This window comes from Salmo salar, chromosome ssa27 (genome assembly GCF_905237065.1).
Source record: "Salmo salar chromosome ssa27, Ssal_v3.1, whole genome shotgun sequence".
NCBI classification, from domain to species: Eukaryota; Metazoa; Chordata; class Actinopteri; order Salmoniformes; family Salmonidae; genus Salmo; species Salmo salar.
The window spans coordinates 5,362,239-5,383,678 of record NC_059468.1 but is presented as its reverse complement, the minus strand read 5'-3'; the positions used below and the strand labels follow the sequence as shown (position 1 = coordinate 5,383,678).

Sequence of the window (21,440 nt, the reverse complement as noted above, 5' to 3'; positions counted from 1 at the left end):
GCCGCTAGCGACCCACCACGACAACATCCGGTGAAATTGCAGAGCGCGAAATTAAAAATACAAAAGTAGTAATATTAAACATTCATGAAAATACAAGTGTTATACATCAGTTAACCTCTTACATCTAGACGTTCCGCTAGCGGAACACCTGCTCCAATATCCAATGATAGGCGTGGCGCGAATGACAAATTCCTCAAAAATACAAAAACTTCAATTTTTCAAACATATGACTATTTTACAGCATTTTAAAGACAAGACTATCCTTTATCTAACCACACTGTCCGATTTCAAAAAGGCTTTACAGCGAAAGCAAAACATTAGATTATGTCAGCAGAGTACCCAGCCAGAAATAATCAGACACCCATTTTTCAAGCTAGCATATAATGTCACAAAAAACAAAACCACAGCTAAATGCAGCACTAACCTTTGATGATCTTCATCAGATGACACGCCTAGGACATTATGTTATACAATACATGCATGTTTTGTTCAATCAAGTTCATATTTATATCAAAAACCAGCTTTTTACATTAGCATGTGACGTTCAGAACTAGCATACCCCCCGCAAACCTCCGGTGAATTTACTAAATTACTCACGATAAACGTTCACAAAAAACAACAATTATTTTAAGAATTATAGATACAGAACTCCTTTGTGCAATCGAGGTGTCCGATTTTAAAATAGCTTTTCGGTGAAAGCAGATTTTGCAATATTCTGAGTAGATAGCCCAGCCATCACGGCTAGCTATTTAGACACCCACCAGGTTTAGCCCTGACCAAACTCCGATTTACTATTAGAAAAGTTTGATTATCTTTGGTGTTCTTCGTCAGAATGCACTCCCAGGACTGCTACTTCAATAACAAATGTTGGTTTGGTTCAAAATAATCCATAGTTATATCAAAATAGCGGCGTTTTGTTCGTGCGTTCAAGACACTATCCGAAGTGTAAATAAGGGTCATGCGCACGACGCATTTCGTGACAAAAAAATTATAAATATTCCATTACCGTACTTCGAAGCATGTCAACCACTGTTTAAAATAAATTTTTATGCCATTTTTCTCGTAAAAAAGCGATAATATTCCGACCGGGAAAGCGTGTTTACGTACAAAAGAGAGAGAAAATAAAAGCATGGGATCCCCTCGTGCACGAGCCTGAGTCTCATAGTAGTGTGACTGGCCACTATCCAAACGCGCTAATGTTTTTCAGCCAGGGGCTGCCTCGATATCATTCAGCTTTTTGCCGCCTTCTGAGAGCCCATGGGAGCCGTAGGAAGTGTCACGTAACAGCAGAGATCCCCTGTATTGGATAGAGATAATCAAGAAGGCCAAGAAATGGTCAGACAGGGTACTTCCTGTACAGAATCTTCTCAGGTTTTGGCCTGCCAAATGAGTTGTGTTATACTCACAGACACCATTCAAACAGTTTTAGAAACGTTGGAGTGTTTTCTATCCAAAGCTAATAATTATATGCATATTCTAGTTTCTGGGCAGGAGTAATAATCAGATTAAACTGGGTACGTTTTTTATCCGGACGTGAAAATACTGCCCCCTAGCCATAACAGGTTAAAAGCTTAACTTCTTGTTAATCCAGCCACTTTGTCAGATTTCAAAAAGGCTTTACGGTGAAAGCATACTATGCGATTATCTGAGGACAGCGCCCGCATACAAAAGCATTAAAAACATTTTCCAACCAGGCAGAGGCGTAACAAAAGTCAGAAATAGCGATAAAATAAATCACTTACCTTTGAAGATCTTCCTCTGTTGGCAGTCCAAAAGGTCCCAGCTACACAATAAATGGTAGTTTTGTTCGATAAAGTCCCTTTTTATATCCCAAAAACTCAGTTTTGTTGGCTCGTTTTGTTCAATAATCCACCACTTTATTTTAAGAATGTGAAATGTCAGAATAATAGGTAGAGAGAATGATTTATTTCAGCTTTTATTTCTTTAATAACATTCCCAATGGGTCAGAAGTTTACATACACTCAATTATTATTTGGTAGCATTGCCTTTAAATTGTTTAACTTGGGTCAAATGTTTTGGGTAGCCTTCCACAAGATTCCCACAATAAGTTGGGTGAATTTTGGCCCATTCCTCCTGACAGAGCTTGTGTAACTGAGTCAGGTTTGAAAGCCTCCATGCTCGCACATGCTTTTTCAGTTCTGCCCGCACATTTTCTATAGGATTGAGGTCAGGGCTTTGTGATGGCCACTCCAATTCCTTGACTTTGTTGTCCTTAAGCTATTTTGCCACAACTTTGGAAGAATGCGTGGAGTCATTGTCCATTTGGAAGACCCATTTGCTACCAAGCTTTAACTTCCTGACTGATGTCTTGAGATGCTGCTTCAATATATCCACATATTTTTCATCCTCATGATGCCATCTATTTTGTGAAGTGCACCAGTCCGTCCTGCAGCAAAGCACACCCCCACAATATGATGCTGCCACCCCCGTGCTTCACGGTTGGCATGGTGTTCTTCGGCTTGCAAGCCTCCCCCTTTTTCCTCCAAACATAATGATGGTCATTATGGCCAAACAGTTCTATTTTTGTTTCATCAGACCAGAGGACATTTCTCCAAAAAGTACGATCTTTGTCCCCATGTGCAGTTGCAAACCGTAGTCTGGCTTTTTTATAGCGGTTTTGGAGCAGTGGTTTCTTCCTTGCTGAGCGGCCTTTCAGGTTATGTCGATACTGGACTCGTTTTACTGTGGATATAGATAGTTTTGTACCCGTTTCCTCCAGCATCTTCACATGGTCCTTTGCTGTTGTTCTGGGATTGATTTGCACTTTTCGCACCAAAGTACGTTCATCTCTAGGAGACAGAACGCGTCTCCTTCTTGTGCGGTATGACGGCTGCGTGGTCCCATGGTGTTTATACTTGCGTACTATTGTTTGTACAGATGAACGTGATACCTTCACGCATTTGGAAATTGCTCCCAAGGATGAACCAGACTTGTGGAGGTCTACAATTTTCTTGGCTGATTTATTTAGATTTTCCCATGATGTCAAGCAAAGAGGCACTGAGTTTGAAGGTAGGCCTTGAAATACATCCACAGGTACACCTCCAATTGACTCAAATGATGTCAATTAGCCTATCAGAAGCTTCTAAAGCCATGATATCATTTTCTGGAATTTTCCAAGCTGTTTAAAGGCACAGTCAACTTAGTGTATGTAAACTTCTGACCCACTGGAATTGTGATACAGTGAATTATAAGTGAAATAATCTGTCTGTATACAATTGTTGGAAAAATTACTTGTGTCATGCACAAAGTAGATGTCCTAACTGACTTGCCAAAACTATAGTTTGTTAACAAGAAATTTGTGGTTGAAAAATGAGTTTTAATGACTCCAACCTAAATGTATGTAAACTTCCGACTTCAACTGTATATGCATACAATCAGGGGTAAAAAGGCTGAGCAGCAGGATAAAAAAAAAGAATAGCAGCAACCTATGGCGTGTGTCTTAGGAGTCATGTGAATAGAGGCACTGCAGATAGTGCTGATGACTGGTCCGTCCAAACCACGCATGAACAAGGGAATCTATATTCGGAGAGCCTGTTTCTGTCAGGCCCTTGACTTTGGTGCAGGGCATGTGATGTCCATAGCCTCTTCATCGCAAAACTCCCCGATCTTGTCAAAAAGATAGCTAGACAAACTGTGTCCAGTCCAGGTGGTGCTTTTCCAGGCAGAGCATCTATGGGAGGAAGGATGACAGTGTTGCGAAGAAGCTGAAACCTGCTCACGACTGAGTCCGAACTCCAGAGCATCGAAATTGTTAAATAGGGAATAACAAGAAATCAGAAGACATTACAACCCTGCACAACATCAATTTACCTCCCAAGTTTAGATAACAAGAATAACCTCATACAAAGAAAATGATTTTTTTACCTTAAGGGCTGGTACTGCTTGATCTGAGGAAATGGCCTGAAGTACCGAGTCAGGTGTTGTTGCCAGCCATAGCTTTCCACCAGCACCATACCATCCTCCAATCCAACCAGCTGTGGGATGTTGACCCCTATCACAATGCTGTCCTTCACAACACCAGCAATCTCAAACAAAGTGTTCACTCTGATCTTTCTGAAGCGCTGCTTGATGATGCTGAAGCACAAGTCAGGGGCAAACTTGGTGTGGCCTGTGATCAGGAAGTTGAAGGTCCAGATTGTGTTGGAGCTTGTGCATGGTCCACCAGGCACAATACCAGAGCACAAACTTGTTCTTGTTTTGGCCACTACAGTTATCACTATTCAGGTCCACACGTGTTTTCCCAACTCTGTAGTTGGTGAAGAAATGATGCATGTAGTTGCTTGGGCCAGCTCTCTTTTTGATGACTGGTGGATTAGAGTCAGCCGTGTTCTACTGATTAATGCTGAAAGACAAATTCCAGATACAAATATTTTAGCATTATTATACAATAGATGTGAAATGGCATTATGAGTTATCACTACACACAGTTCATACAGGTAATGTTAGCTACTGTAACTAGCCAGCCATCTAACGTCAGCTGGCTAGCTAATAGCAAGCTTTAACTAGCAATACAAACCGATTGTCATAGCTAGTTAAAGTTAACTAATATGTTCAATGCTAGCTAGCTAACATTAGCCTATAACTAGCAATGTGAAATGGCATTCTGAGAAAACATCACTAACGTTACACACACTTCCTTCACATAAATTAATGTTAGCTAGCAAGCCAGCCACCTAACCTCAGCTAACGTTAGCTAGCTAACAGCAAGCTTTAACTTGGGATCTTTTGTTTAGACATGTCACGTTAACATTGATAGATAGATAGATAGATAGATAGATAGACTATAATCCCAATCCATAGAGTAACATTACTAGCAATACAAACCGATTGTCATAGCAAGCTAAAGTTAACCAAATAATGTTAGGTTCATTGTTAGTTAGCAAGCCAGCCATCGAACTCCAGCTGGCTAGCTAACAGCAAGCTTTAGCTTGCAATGAAAACAACTTTCGGACAAATTAGAAACGTATAATATCAGAATCTGAAAGCTTCACCCCTTTTATAATACATCCTGTGTTGTTTCCGTTTAGTTTGCACAGCTTGTTTGGCCTGTTGTGTTCCACTGATTTCAAAACGTGTTATGAAATGAGAGAGTCAGCATGGCACGATCGTCGTCCAGAAAGTAGTCCATCACAACTTTTTCCCACTGACCTTTGTCGATAGCGCCTGATAAATTCAGGGCAGCAATGTTATTGAGAGCAGTAGCAACATATTTGCAGTTCTCCATGGGTAACATAATATCTTTCGGAAAAAAAACTGCAGTAGAAAGGATTATTTACGTATTACGAGCAGCTCGTTTTATAGACACAAGATGCAACACCGATCAATCCAAACTCATCTCTCGGCATGTCCAGCCCACTCATTATCTCAGCCAATCATGGCTAGCGGGAAGGTTGCTGTCTTTCTGTGGCTAAACCAACTAGGCTCATAATTTAACAATTTTATTCGTATTTACAGATGACATACACATTTGATATTAAGGCATATGAAAGTTCACATGTTCGAGAAGGCATTTCTGCCAAAAAACGCTTTTTGTTAAAAAATATTTTTTTACGTTCAAAAGGCTTTCCTGTGAAGTCGTGACTTACGACATACGTCTAGTTTCCTGAATCGGGTCACATTTAATAAATGTGCAAATATTTCTAAAAACCTCTTATCGCTTTGTCATTATGGGGTATTGGGTGTAAATTGATGATTTTTAATTATTTAATCCATTTTAGAATAAGGCTGTAACGTAACAAAATGTGGAAAAAGTCAAGGGTTCGGAATACTTTCCAATGCACTGTATTTATGTTTGGAAAACACATTTGAAGGCCAAAATTATGGGGAGGAAAGCACTCATGTTTGTGCAACCTAGTAATCACCCTAGAAGGGTTGTGACCCTGGAACCCATTGACCCGGATCCCCCCAATATGCAACACAGTTAAGCCTTTGGCTGGAATTACAAATGTGTATGATTCTATTATGGAGTTCCTCATTTAAATTACTCAGTTCTTGTAGATTATGTAGAACTAGAGTAAGACCACAGCTAGCTTCACTGAAAAGAAAAGCATGAATAGGGGAGCAGTAGTATGTAGTCTAGGCTACTGGATACAGTAGAGACATTTCTTTACCCGAGACAAATCTGTCGACAACTATTCTATTTGGCTACCTTTTTGCGTCATCTGACAGTCAGGGAGCTCCACAGTATGATGTAGATAGACTACATTGTTGCGTTGTCTGACGGTTACAGAGACTGTCAATCACTAAAGCCCTTGAAATATTTGTTGAACGTTGCCATGGCATTTAAATGATTTAGTAGTCGTGTTTGATTGGTTGCGTCTGTTTGTTACCTGGACACTGTCTACAAGAGTTGGGGAGGAAACCAGCCCTTCGGCTTTGGACACAAGTTCAGAACCACCGGTGTAGACACTGCAGAATATTCGAGAACTTTGGGTAAGTAAATCTAACATTTTTGTGCGATAATGCCAAAGCTATTTTGAATAATGGAATACATTTGTCTACTTAGGTTCTATATCAAATGAACACCAATTAATTAGGCTAACTATTAAACAGAACCACCATAAATACAAGACGGCAGGCATTTTCAATTATTCAAACACCTGATGTGAATTATCACAAACAATTAGCTTAGTCTGTGTGCTTGCTGAATTAAGCGTAACCTTTCCCCTTAGCCTAGCTTGCCTATCATTTCAATTTGATTAGGCTTAGTATCTTTTTTCTAAGAAAAAGTAGAGTAATAGGAAAGCTAAATTGCAGACATTGTCTTATTGCCCTCCAATAGTGTGCATTGATCTACTGTCATGGCTCAATCATATTTGGCCATTTTACATGAAAGCGAATTAATTGTTCAAAATTTTACATGAAAGGGAATGAGTTATTCAACATAATGACTGTTTCATACTGAAGTTAATGTAATAAGTAATATTGAGCTTTGCAGTGCAAACTAGCCCAAGTTTTCATATAGCCTTAAAGCTAGTCTTAATCAACTAAAGGCTGCTTTTAAACAGAGGTTATACCAAGTTCATTTCCTCCTTGAGTGAGTAGTATGTTTTATCATTGGGTCGAGAGGGTGGAAATACACCTCCATGTAAATTATGATTTCAACAGATCATTACTCATCAGACAGCGCTGTAGTCCCACAGGTGGAGGCTGGTGGGAGGGGCAATAGGAGGACGGGCTCATTGTAATGGCTGGAATGGAATGGAGTCAAACGTGGTTTCCATATGTTTGTGTTTGATACCGTTCCATTTATTCCATTCCAGTCATTACAATGAACCCGTCTTCCTATAGTGCACTACTTTTATAGTGCACTATAGTGCACTATAGTGCACTACTTTTATAGTACACTACTTTTATAGTGCACTACTTTTATAGTGCACTACTTTTGATCAGGGTCCATCAACTTGTTTCCAGTCTCATCATATCTGTGTCACCTGTTTCCTTTAGTCCCGTGACGCTGCGAGTATCATGTCCACGCTAAGTGCCTAGCCTGGGCTCAGGTACAGTGTGTCTGACTGGGACCTCAGTAACAAGCTGATGTCTGACACAGCAGAACAGAGGTGACACATCTCACATGAGACACGCCAGGAAGGGAGGACCTTACGCAATGAGACAACCAGCAAGGTAAGATGTGACTATGTAATGAAACAACCAATTCAGTAAGGACTTGCTTGACGTTGTGAGTGAATTGTAACATTGGCCTACACAAAGTTAGTTTTCATATCATAAACTGTTATGGACTATTATTTATTCTCATCACATGTATTCATGCCATCTCTCTTTCCTCTCTCTAACCTGTCATCGCTCTCTCGGTATATCTCTCCCCCTATCCCTCTCTCAGACTAACTGGGATGAGAGTGACAGGCTGAGTAATAGGATCTGGGATATCTCCCACTAGAGAGAGACTTTGGAATCCTGCGCACAGGAATTGGGCAAAGAGATGGATGCCTGATGAGATTTGCAATTCAATTTCAAATTAGTATTAATCTGGTATGCAGTTGTTTCAATGTACCTGGTAAAAAAAAAAGAAGCCAGGATTTGGGGTGCTGTATTGACTTTCTAGTACAGCGTGGGTGAATTTATGTGCTCTGTCTCGGGGAAGGAGGAGACGGAGCGGGCCATCATAGTGCCTCTGGAGGTCACGGTGGAGTGCCTGACCCTGAGGGAGGGTTGCCCTGGAAACGAGCTAGTCAGCGACCTGGTGGAGGTGATCGACAGAGCAAAGATGGTGCTCCAGCAGCGCATTGACAAGGCCTTTGAGGAGCTGTTGTAAGAAACCATTTGACCAAGATTGAGTCCCAAATGGTACTCTATTTCCTTTATAGTGTACTACTTTTGCACAGAGTCCCATGTGCTCTGGTCAAAAGTAGTACACTAGGAATAAGGTGCTATTTGGGATGGCTCCACTGTTAGAGTGAAACGGAAGCGAAAAAAGGAGGATGAAAGATGTCACATATTTTGCCGTCTCAGTACTTTTGCTGTCTCAGGCTGTTCTCTCCAGTCTTCTACAGGAGTCCTGGCAGCAGCTGACCCATGACATTCAGAACAAGGTCCTGCTTGTCACTCACTGTGACATCACCTGAGATTCTCTGAAGCCAACCCTCTGCGCATACCCATAAGGTGAGCTGGAATGAGGGTGTACAATACAATACAAAGAAATAATAGACCTTCTGAAATTCGGAGCAGGATATCTAGATCAAACCTACTGATGTGTTGTCAATGAGAACCTCGTACAATTGTTATCCTTACATGCATATACATGTCTAACTAGCTACAATATTAATTCACCAGGCACTCAACTCATCAAAATAGTTTCTGCAATGCCACCATTATCCTTTCAAATTAATTGAATGTACCTGTAAAATACCTGTATGTGTTAATGTGCTGTTGCAGTTCCACCACCTTCCAGCAGTGGGAGCAGTTCAGCCAGTACAACATGGCCCAAGCACAGGAGACGATGCAGGCGTCACAGCAGCTGAGGGAGGACATGAGTCACTAGGGTACAGGTATAAAATAAAGCCTGGGGGAGGGAGAGAGGAGTGTAGCGTTACCATATGGCCAGGCCTGTAACAATAGCACTGTTCTGTATTGACTCCTATAAAACAGCACTGTCTCTGCATCCCAAAAGGGACCCTATATAGTGCTGCACTACTTTTGACCAGGACCCATTGGGTGCCATTTGGGGAACACACCCTGTCTGCTTTCACAGGGCTCTCTGTGGTTGTTTAGTATCTGATAGGGCCAGTTTCTGCTTCATAGATATTGCTAAAATGTATGTGTACAGTAAGACTATTGAGAGTTAGATGACAAGTGTGGCATATCAAGAAGCTGATTAAACAGCATGATAATTACACAGGTGCACCTTGTGTTGAGGACAATAAAAGGCCAATCTAAATGTTGCAGTTTTGTCACACAACACAATAAGCCGCCTCCAATGTCATTTTAGAGAATTTGACAGTACGTCAGGACCTCTACATCTGGCTTCTTCACCTGCGGGATCATCTGGGGACTTTATTTACAGTATGTCTGTAATAAATCCCTTTTGTAGGCAAAAATGTATTCTGATTGGATGGACCTGGCTGCCTATGCCCTCTCAGTCCCACCCTTGGCAGCGCCCTTGCCCAGCCATGTGAAATCCATAGATTAGGGCCTAATGAATTTATTTCAATTGACTAATTTCCTTATATAGTGTAACTCAGTAAAATCTTTGAAATTGTTGCATGTTGCCTTTTTATATTTTTGTTCAGTATACATGGTAATTTTTCAGATTAATCTGAAATAATTTCCCAATTGACAGGTTGACCCAAATATGTAGTTCTTCAGGGAGGCAGATTGCATCTCTGAATGTGATCACGTTTAAGAAACACATCTGATTCGCTCATGTGTTAACTTCTCCAGGGTAGGGGGCAGTATTTTCACGACTGGATGAAAAACGTACCCAAATTAAACGGCCTACTACTCGGCCCAGGAACTAGAATATGCATATTATTAGTAGATTTGGATAGAAAACACTCAGAAGTTTCTAAAACTGTTTGAATAATGTCTGTGAGTATAACAGAACTCATATGGCAGGCAAAAACCTGAGAAAAATCTAACCAGGAAGTGGGAATTCTGGTGCTTGTAGTCCTTTTAAGTCATTGCCTATCGAACACACAGTGACTTAGGCTTCATGGTGCACTTCCTAAGGCTTCCACTAGATGTCAAGTCTTTAGAAAGTTGTTTGAGGCTTCTATGATGAACAGAGAGCGAACAGAGGAAGTTGGAGACTCAGGAAAGCACTGCCGTTCATTGGTGCGCATTCACGTGAGAGTTAGCTGTGTTCCAAAACATTTTTCAAGACACTGGAATCGTCCGGTTGGAATATTATTGAAGTTCTAAGTGAAAAAGGCCCTAAAGATTGATGCTATACAACGTTTGACGTGTTTGAACGAACGTAAATATAACTTTTTTGGACTTTTCGTCGTGACATTTTCCGCGCGCTTCCTACACTTGGAGTAGCTAACTGAACGTGCAAACAACAAGGAGCTATTTGGACATACATTTTGGACTTTATCGAACAAAACAACATTTATTGTGGACCTGGGATTCCTGGAAGTGCCTGCTGATGAAGATCATCAAAGGTAAGTGAATATTTCTAATGCTATTTATGATTTTAGATGACTCCAAAATGGCGGGTATCTGTATTGCCTAGTGTATTTTTCTGAGCGCAGTACTCAGATTATTGCAAAGTGTGCTTTCCCCGTGAAGCTTTTTTAAATCTGTCACAGCGGTTGCATAAAGGAGATGTTCATCTATAATTCTTTGAATAACAGTTTAATATTTTATCAACGTTTATGAGTATTTTTGTAAATTGTTGTGCTGATTCACCGGCAGTATTGGAGGCAAAATATTTTCTGAACATCATGCGCCTATGTAAAATTGGCTTTATGGATATAAATATGAACTTTATCGAGCAAAAAATGCCTGTATTGTGTAACATGATGTCCTAGGAGTGTCATCTGATGAAGATCGTCGAAGGTTAGTGCATAATTTTAGCTGGTTTTCTGGTTTTTGTGACGCCTGTCCTTGCTAGGAAAATGGCTGTGTGCTTTTGTGTTGGAACTGTCCTAACATAATCTAACTTTATGCTTTCGCCGTAAAGCCTTTTTGAAATCGGACAATGTGGTTACATTAAAGAGACGTGTACCTTTAAAATGTGGTAAATAGTCGTATGTTTGAGAACTTTGAATTATGACATTTTGTGGTTTTGAATTTGCCGCTCTGATTTTTCACTGGCTGTTGAATAGTGTGAACCTCACTGCCCAAGAGAGGTTAATAAACCAGCTAGCATGCCTACTGACATTGTTTCACTCGCTAAGTCTAGGGGTCCTAGGCCTAGCTAAATGATCTGTTACCTGATTTAATGTGTGCATTTACGTGAGAATTCAGAGTATGCGGACCGTGTTGTATGCATGTGCTCCAAGAGACAGCAACCTTACCTGGGTCCAGGGGCAGCTCCATGCGGCTTATTTTTTAATATATTATTTTCACCTTTATTTAACCAGGTAGGCCAGTTGAGAACAAGTTCTCATTTACAACTGCGACCTGGCCAAGATAAAGCAAACTGTGTTCAGTTTATGGTATATATACATATACAGTTGAAGTCGGAAGTTTACATACACTTAGGTTGGAGTCATTAAAACTCGTTTTTCAACCACTCCACAAATGTCTTGTTAACAAACTATAGCTTTGACAAGTCGAGTGCGTGCGTGCCAATGCTAGCTCCCGGTCGCTAGCTCCCGGTCGTGTCCTCAAAGTATTTTTTTTGCTATCGTACCTAACATTTTAACAGTTTACAACAAAGGAGTTTTTTTTACCAGGAACGTGTCTCTTTGGTAAAACATGTACTTTGCCATGATTGTCAGTTATGTAGCTGCTCTACTGATAATCTCAGTGCATCCTTGCTGGGATGACACAAATCTACTGCCGGAGAATATCAACACCAAACACATTGGTTAACCGATCCACCGGAGCGGACTATACACAGCATACCATAATGTTCTGAATAATGGCCAAGTCTACCTCGCTCCCTATTCCACTGAACCGCTTAGGCGTGACAAACACAAGTCCAACATTTATCGGAAACTGTTAAACTACCTGTTCACTACCCTGCTGCTCTCCGGGGATGTGCAACTTAATCCTGGGCCTAACACCACCGAGCCAGCGATACTCACCGGAGTGGAAAGCAGGGGATGGCCTCGTCCACAGATCATCGCCGCTGTGGAAGTGGGTGAGTGCTATCGTCCCATGGTTTCTCTCGATTCACCGGGCTCCAGGATAGATTTGGACTCTTCAAACATACCCAAGCCGCTATATGCGATCCCTGACTTTGCTTCTGGTACGCAAGCTGTTTTAAGTAGTTCCCCACATCCAGTGCATGCGGGAGGGATTGTTAATTCCGCTACCGAACTGCCCCTAATCAAAACGAAACAAAACGGCCTAAACCCAGCTGTCAGAAAACACAGAAAATGTAACTTTTTTCAATGTGTCAATCACTCTCGAGTCATCTGGGACCCACGGGCTAAGCCCAAGGAACTACTAGGAGGGCACTTGAACATTCGTAGTGTCATTCCAAAAAGTGATCAAATTCAACATCTACTCACAGACTCCAACCTTGACTTCCTCTGCCTCTCAGAGACATGGCTCCATACAAACTCTCCATGTGCTGCTTTGATTGTGCCTGGCTACAATGTTTTCAGGAGAGACAGGATTGAAGGAAGAGGAGGGGGTCTGATGATTTACATTAAAGAACATATCCGATGTAAACAAATTGAGTGGTCATGTGATAATGAACTAGAATGTATTGGCCTGAACGTTACACTGTCTCCCCAAATGTCCTTTACCCTTATTGGAATGTATAGACCACCTTCCACCAAAAGTGTGTTTTTTGATCAGTTTAATAACATGCTAAGGGAATGTGATTTTGGGAAGGAGGTCATCTTAATGGGAGATTTTAATATTAATTATGAAGACAAGTCTTGTAGGAAAACCCTCAAACAGATCACTAATACCTTTGACCTTACACAGCTCGTTAAAGGGCCAACCAGGGTGACTTGTTGCTCTAAAACACAGATTGATTTGGTGTTCAGTAATAAACCAGAGAGAGTGACTAAATCATTCAATATGGTTACTGGGCTATCTGATCATAATTTGACACTTATAGCCAGAAAGTTGTCTAAGAGCAGGTTTAAGCTCTCTACTGTTAGAAAGCCGGATCAACTAAGAATACCTAAGAGTGAATTAAACTATTTTGAAAAAGCAATTAATGGAATTAACTGGAATGATCTCTTGTCCTATACAGACGTGGAAGCTGATAGTGAGGTTTTTATATCCACAATCCAGGCTACAATAAATGGTTTTCTAAAGAAAATCAAATCCAAACCTGGCCAAAAGAGCACTCTTCCTTGGCTAAATGGAGAAATTTGGAAATTGATGAAAGAACGAGATTATGCTCTAAAAACAGCCCTAAAATCCAAATTAGAGCATGACAGACGTAGGTTTACCATGTTGAGAAATAAGGTGATGAAAGAAATCAGAGAGGCCAAGGCAAACTTTTTTATTATCATAATTGGTGAGGCAAAGGGAAATTCTAAATTGATCTGGGAGAATCTAAAAAAGTTAACAGGGAAAGACCATAGTAACACCGCAAAAAGACTAGAAATCATGGTGAATAACAATCTAACACAGGATGCAGTTGAAATAGCAATAGCCTTCAATTCCTACTTTATTGACTCTGTCAAGGTACTGACACAGAACCCCTCCACTGGTTTATTGGGCTCAGTGCTAGTGAATGACGCTCAACCTGTCTTCATCATAAGGGAGGTTTCTGAGTCAAATGTGAACAAGGTGATTAGCTCACTAAAGAACTCTAAATCCAAAGATGTTTGGGCTGGACTCTACCTTTCTTAAAAACTACAAAGAGTCACTCATTGGCCCCATTACTAAGGTCACCAACACATCTATTGGTCTGGGGGTGTTTCCAAGGGTATGGAAGTCAGCCATAATAACGGCCATCTTTAAATCGGGCGACCCTGCTGATGTGAGTAACTACAGGCCCATTAGTATACTACCTGTAGTGTCGAAGGTTGTTGAAAAGTGTGTAGCAGAACAACTGATTTCCCACCTCAACAACAGCCCCTTCACATTACACTCCATGCACTTTGGCTTCAGAGCGAAACACTCCACAGAAACGGCCAACTGCTTTCTTCTGGAAAATGTGAAGTCCAAGATGGACAAAGGGGGCATTGTTGGGGCTGTGTTTCTGGACCTAAGGAAGGCTTTCGATACTGTTAACCATGAGATTCTCATCACAAAATTGTCCAAGTTCAACTTTTCCCCCGATGCCTTGAGATGGATGAAATCATACCTTGAAGGCAGAACTCAGTGTGTCAGAGTGAGCAATGAGCTGTCGCCCACTCTTAGCTATGATGTGGGTGTGCCCCAAGGGTCAATACTGGGGCCCCTCCTGTTCAGCCTGTACATTAATGATCTGCCTTCCGTCTGCACTGGGTCTGAAGTTCAAATGTATGCAGATGATACAGTGATATATGTGCATGCAAAGAGCAAACAACAAGCTGCACAAGAACTCACTACTGTAATGGTCCAGGTTACAAAGTGGCTCAGTGACTCGTGTTTGCATCTCAATGTGAAAAAAACAGTTTGCATGTTCTTCACAAAGAGGGCAACAGATGCTACTGAGCCAGATGTCTATGTGTCAGGGGAGAAGCTCCAGGTGGTATCTGATTTTAAGTACCTTGGAATCATACTTGATTCCAACCTCTCTTTAAAAAGCATGTGAAAAAGGTAATTCAAATAACCAAATTCAACCTAGCTAATTTCCGATTTATACGAAATTGTTTGACCACAGAGGTAGCAAAACTGTATTTCAAATCGATGATACTCCCCCACTTAACATACTGCTTGACTAGTTGGACCCAAGCTTGCTATACAACATTAAAACCTATTCAGTCTGTCTACAAACAGGCTCTCAAAGTGCTCGATAGAAAGCCCAATAGCCATCATCACTGTTACATCCTCAGAAAGCATGAGCTCCTGAGTTGGGAAAATCTTGTGCAATACACCGATGCATGTCTTGTATTCAAGATCCTAAATGGCCTAGCTCCCCCTCCACTCAGTATTTTTGTAAAACAGAAAACCCAAACATATGGCAGCAGATCCACAAGGTCTGCCATGAGAGGTGACTGTATAGTTCCCTTAAGGAAAAGCACCTTTAGTAAATCTGCTTTCTCTGTGAGAGCTTCCCATGTCTGGAATACACTGCCATCAGACACACATAACTGCACCACATATCACACTTTCACAAAATGCATGAAGACTTGGCTAAAGGTCAATCAGACTTGTGAACATAATCCCTAGCTGTGTATTGCCGCTTTCCATGTTGTCTGTTGTCTGTAGCTTGTGAGGTGTGGAAACACTTTGTTGTTTTTATGGATTTTGTCTTGTTGCTTTTTGTTCTATGTTGCTCTGTCTGTATGCAACATCTTGCTTGTCCTATGTTGCTCTGTCTGTATGCTATGTCTTGCTTGTCCTATGTTACTCTGCGTGTGCTCACTGTTCAATGATTGTCTATATTGTAATTGTTTTTAATAACCTGCCCAGGGACTGCGATTGAAAATTAGCCAGCTGGCTAAAACCGGCACTTTTACTGAAACGTTGATTAATGTGCACTGTCCCTGTAAAAATAAAATAAACTCAAACATCTACTTTGTGCATGACACAAGTAATTTTTCCAACAATTGTTTACAGACAGATTATTTCACTTATAATTCACTGTATCACAATTCCAGTGGGTCAGAAGTTTACATACACTAAGTTGACTGTGCCTTTAAACAGCTTGGAAAATTCCAGAAAATGTCATGGCTTTAGAAGCTTCTGATAGGCTAATTGACATAATTTGAGTCAATTGGAGGTGTACCTGTGGATGTATTTCAAGGCCTACCTTCAAACGCAGTGCCTCTTTGCTTGACATCATGGGAAAATCAAAAGAAATCAGCCAAGACCTCAGAAAAAGAATTGTGGGCCCCCACAAGTCTGGTTCATCCTTGGGAGCAATTTCCAAACGCCTGAAGGTACCACATTCATCTGTACAAACAATAGTACGCAAGTATAAACACCATGGGACCACGCACCGTCATATGCTCAGGAAGGAGACGCGTTCTGTCTCCTAGAGATGAACGTACTTTGGTGCGAAAAGTGCAAATCAGTCCCAGAACAACAGCAAAGGTCCTTGTGAAGATCCTGGAGGAAACAGGTTCAAAAGTATCTATATCCACAGTAAAACGAGTCCTATATCAACATAACTTGAAAGGCCATTCAGCAAGGAAGAGGCCACTGCTCCAAAACCACCATAAAAAAGCTAGACTACGGTTTACAGTTGCACATGGGGACAAAGATTGTACTTTTTGGAGAAATGTCCTCTGGACTGATGAAACAAAAATACAACTGTTTGGCCATCATGACCATCGTTATGTTTGGAGGAGAAAGGGGGAGGCTTGCAAGCCAAAAAACAACATCCCAACCGTGAAGCACGGGGGTGGCAGCATCATGTTGTGGGGGTGCTTTGCTGCAGGAGGAACTGGTGCACTTCACAAAATGGATGGCATCATGAGGATGGAAAATTATGTGGATATATTGAAGCAACATCTCAAGACATCAGTCAGGAAGTTGAAGCTTGGGCGCAAATGGGTTTTCCAAATGGACAATGACCCCAAGCATACTTCCAAAGTTGTGGCAAAATGGCTTAAGGACAACGAAGTCAAGGTATTGGAGTGGCCATCAGAAAGCCCTGACCTCAATCCTATAGAACATTTGTGGGCAGATCTGAAAAAGCGTGTGCGAGCAAGGATGCCTACAAACCTGACTCAGTTACACCAGCTCTGTCAGGAGGAATGTGCCAAAATTCACCCAACTTATTGTGGGAATCTTGTGGAAGTCTACCTGAAACGTTTGACCCAAGATAAACAATTTAAAGGCAATGCTACCAAATACTAATTGAGTGTATGTAAACTTCTGACCCATTGGGAATGTGATGAAAGAAATGTAAGCTTTAATAAATCATTCTCTCTACTATTATTCTGACATTTCACATTCTTAAAATAAGGTGGTGATCTTAACTGACATAAGACAGGGATTGTTACTAGGATCAAATGTCAGGAATTGTCAAAAACTGCGTTTAAATGTATTTGGTTAAGGTGTACGTAAACTTCCGACTTCAACTGTATATGGGAAATATACAAAATGGCATGCTCAAAAGTTTCAAACCAAAACCTCATGGCCATCAAAATCCAGCAGCCTCGCAGCTCTGCAAGCTCCTACATCCTCACACCTTTGCACAATCAACACTTGACAAGACTTTCTGGTAGAGCACAGGACCTGACCGTTTGCTGCTGCCACCTGGGGATGGAGTTTGGAAGTGGTAGTGTAGGGTCTAATTGTGCTCCTAAGAAATAAATTACCTAACCTATTCCATAAACCACGTTTTAAGGTGGTTTATGTATATTGAGAATTAGCATTAATGACCCTGTTTATCCTCCGTCTGTCCACGCATTGTTCGGCCAAGACTACGTCCCAGATGGCATCCTATATAGTGCACTACTTTTGATCGCTGCCCTGTGGTCAAAATTTGTGAACTATACAGTATAGGGAATAGGGTGCCATTTGGTATGCAGTCCAAAATAGGTTGTTTTGATCCAGAGTCCTGGGCATAGTGTTTATTAGGCCTTTGTATCATACGGTTTATGTGACCTTTGTATCATACGAGGAGGTAGCTAGATAAAAACAAGGTAAACACGCACAGGAAAGAGAATCATTGATAATAAACCACCCTAACAGCCTGTGATAATGTCTCCAAATGTGCGTGTTTGTGTCAGATGGAATATTTTAAAGAGGAGGAAGAAGACAGATTTTTCTCAGTATTTATAGTGCAGCCACAAGTGCTGTGCAGAACATAGAACATGTTTTCTATATACACTAAATATACAAAAGTATGTGGAAATGAATAGATTCGGCAATTTCAGCCACACCCGTTCTTGACAGGTGTATAAAATCGAGCACACAGCCATGCAATCTCCATAGACAAACATTAGCAGTTGAATGGCCTTACTGAAGAGCTCAGTGACTTTCAACGTGGAACCGTCATAGGATGCCACCTTTCCAACAAGTCAGTTCATAAAATTTCTTCCCTGCTAGAGCTGCCCCGGTCAACTGTTATTGTGAAGTGGAAACATCTAGGCCACACAAGCTCACAGAACAGGACCGCCGAGTGCTGAAGCGAGTAGAAATTGTCTGTCCTCGGGTTGCAACACTCACTACCGAGTTCCAAACTGACTCTGGGAACAAACTCAGCACAGGAACTGTTCGGCAGGAGCTTCATGAAATGGGTTTCCATAGCCAAGCAGCCACACACAAGCCTAAGATCACCATGCGCAATGCCAAGCGTTGGCTGGAGTGGTGTAAAGCTCGCTGCTATTGTACTCTGGAGCAGTGGAAATGCATTCTCTAGAGTGATGAATTACGCGTCACCATCTGGCTGTCCGACGGACGAATCTGGGTTTGGCGGATACCAGGAGAACTCTACCTGCTCCAATGCATAGTGCCAACTGTAAAGTTTGGTGGGGGAGGAATAATGGTCTGTGGCTGTTTTTCATGGTTTGGGCTAGGCCCTTTAGTTCCAGTGAAGGGAAATCTTAACACTACAGCACACAGTGACATTCCAGACAATTCTGTGCTTCCAATTTTGTGGCAACAGTTTGGGGAAGGCCCAAACCTGTTTCAGCTAGACAATGCCCCCGTGCACAAAGCGAGGTCCATACAGAAATGGTTTGTCAAGATCAGTGTGGAAGAACTTGAAAGGCCTGCACAGATCCCTGACCTCAACCCCATCAAACACCTTTGGGATGAATTGGAATGACGACTGCGAGCCTGGCCTAATCAGCCAACAGCAGTGCCCGACCTCACTAATGCTCTTGTTGCTGAATGGAAGCAAGTCCCCGCAGCAATGTTCCAACATTTTAGTGGAAAGCCTTCCCAGAATTGTGGAGGCTGTTATAGCAGCAAAGGGGGAACCAACTCCATATTAATGCCCATAATTTTGGAACAAGATGTTCGATGAGCAGGTGTACACATACTTTAGATTATAGTTTAGGTGTAGCCTACGGTTGTATTTCAGATACACTTGTATGTCGTAGTGGAGACCAATATCTGTCTTGTTATTAAGCTATATACTGTAAAACAACTGTTGCTTTGTATGGCTGAGTTTCAGATTCTTTTTTACATTTGAATGTTGTAGTAGTAGGACTTTTAAGTTCTGTCTGGTGCTTTAGTGTTTGAGCGAGCATAGTGAAAGAGAACTGCAGGCTATCAGTGAATTTATGTCAATCACACAGCTAATTTGAATTTCTCAGTGACAACAGAGTGATCAAATTGTACACACACATCTGTACACACACCGCACAATTAACAGATCGCATTGCACACATCACACTCCATTTTCTCTGCTCTCTATCGATCATACCTATGTGCGTGTGTTTGTCAGTGCTGTGGAAACCAAACCAACAGCAATGCTACATTTCATTCTCCTTTGTGTTTTCAAATTTTTGTTATTTTTATTTCATTTAACATTTATTTAACTTGGCAAGTCAGTTAAGAACAAATTCTTATTTACAATGGCGGCCTACCAAAAGGCCTCCTGCGGGGACGGGGGCTGGGATTATGAAAATAAAAATATAGGACAAAACACGCATCACAACAAGAGAGACAACACTACATAAAGAGAGACCTAAGACAACAACAACAGCATGGCAGAAACACATGACAACACAGCATGGTAGCAACACAACATGGCAGCAGCACAACACATGGTACAACATTATTGGGCACAGACAACGATACATCACACAAAGCAGCCACAACTGTCAGTAAGAGTGTCCATGATTGATTCTTTGAATGAAGAGATGGCGATTAAACTGTCCAGTTTGAGTCTTTTTTGCAGCTTGTTCCAGTCGCTAGCCGAGGATCGACCCGGGATGTGTGTGCTTTGGGGACCTTTAACAGAATGTGACTTGCAGAACGGGTGTTGTATGTGAAAGATGAGCGCTGCAGTAGAGTACTCAGATGGGGGGAGTGAGGCCTAAGGTTTTATAAATAAGCATCAACCAGTGGGTCTTGTGACGAGTATACAGAGATGACCAGTTTACAGAGGAGTATAGAGTGCAGTGATGTGTCCTATAAGGAGCTTTGGTGGCAAATCTGATGGCCGAATGGTAAAGAACATCTAGCCGCTCGAGAGCACCCTTACCTGCTGATCTATAAATTACGTCTCCGTAATCTAGCACAGATAGGATGGTCAACTGAATCAGGGTTAGTTTGGCAGCTGGGGTGAAAGAGGAGTGATTACGATAGAGGAAATAAAGTCTAGATTTAACCTTAGCCTGCAGCTTTGATATGTGCTGAGAGAAGGACAGTGTACCGTCTAGCCATACTCCCAAGTATTGTATGAGGTGACTACCTCAAGCTCTAAACCCTCAGAGGTAGTAATCACACCAATGGGGAGAGGGACATTCTTCTTACCAAACCACGTGTTTCATTCAATAAAGGAAAAAGGCTAATTTAAAAACCAATTCAGACAAATGAAAAGTAAAGGGCAGGTTTCCCTGACATATATTAAGCTTAGCTTGAACCACAAAATGATTTCAATGGAGATTCTCCATTGACCCTACTTTTTAGTCCAGAACTAGGCTTTATCTGTGTCCAGGAAACTGGCCCATAGTGCTCTTACGCATAAATGTAGATAAGGATAGCTGTTTTTTCAGGTTTCCCTCTTTGAACAAAGCTGGGGGAGAAATTGTTTTTCTTTACTATAAAACTATACTGATGACATTTTTATTTGCACACACAACTATCCAACCTCTCTCTAATCTTCTCTCTTCCATGAAGAGTAATTTATGTCACTTACACACCCAAGCGCACACATACAAATATACCAGGTTGTTTTCCTACTGCTATAAAGCATAGAGAATCTCCCTTGTGCCACAAAGTAGGCGCCCAACCCTAAATCCCTACTACCCTGCTCCCACACGATGACCATCATCCGTGGCACTTTATGACTTTACTGCCTGACCCTCAAGTTAATTTAGAGTGGCCGCGCTGTGGCTGGATGGGCATGCGCTTCCTGACAAGCCCAATTATTCTGAATCATTTCACTAAAGGGTCCAGATGCTGCCTTGCTGTCGTCTCTGATCCTGGGGGCCATTAAGACATGCTGGTGCCTCCTAAATGCCATACACTTCTGCTTGAATGGGCACCTCCCCATATCTGTTTACCTGTCATGCTGCACCCTGCCCCTTCATGCCCACACACATATA

General features: G+C 41.6%; 1 protein-coding gene across 1 annotated transcript; it reads left to right on the top strand.

Moving 5' to 3' along the window:
- The first annotated feature begins 6,239 nt into the window (after positions 1-6,239).
- tekt2 (tektin 2 (testicular)) lies at positions 6,240-9,997 on the top strand. Its single transcript, XM_045709791.1, is given in 7 exon segments — positions 6,240-6,453; positions 7,468-8,010; positions 8,123-8,289; positions 8,522-8,569; positions 8,571-8,606; positions 8,608-8,640; positions 8,914-9,997. Coding segments are annotated over 6 exon segments (429 nt in total). The 5' UTR covers positions 6,240-6,453; positions 7,468-7,971; the 3' UTR covers positions 9,020-9,997.
- Positions 9,998-21,440: the final 11,443 nt, after the last annotated feature.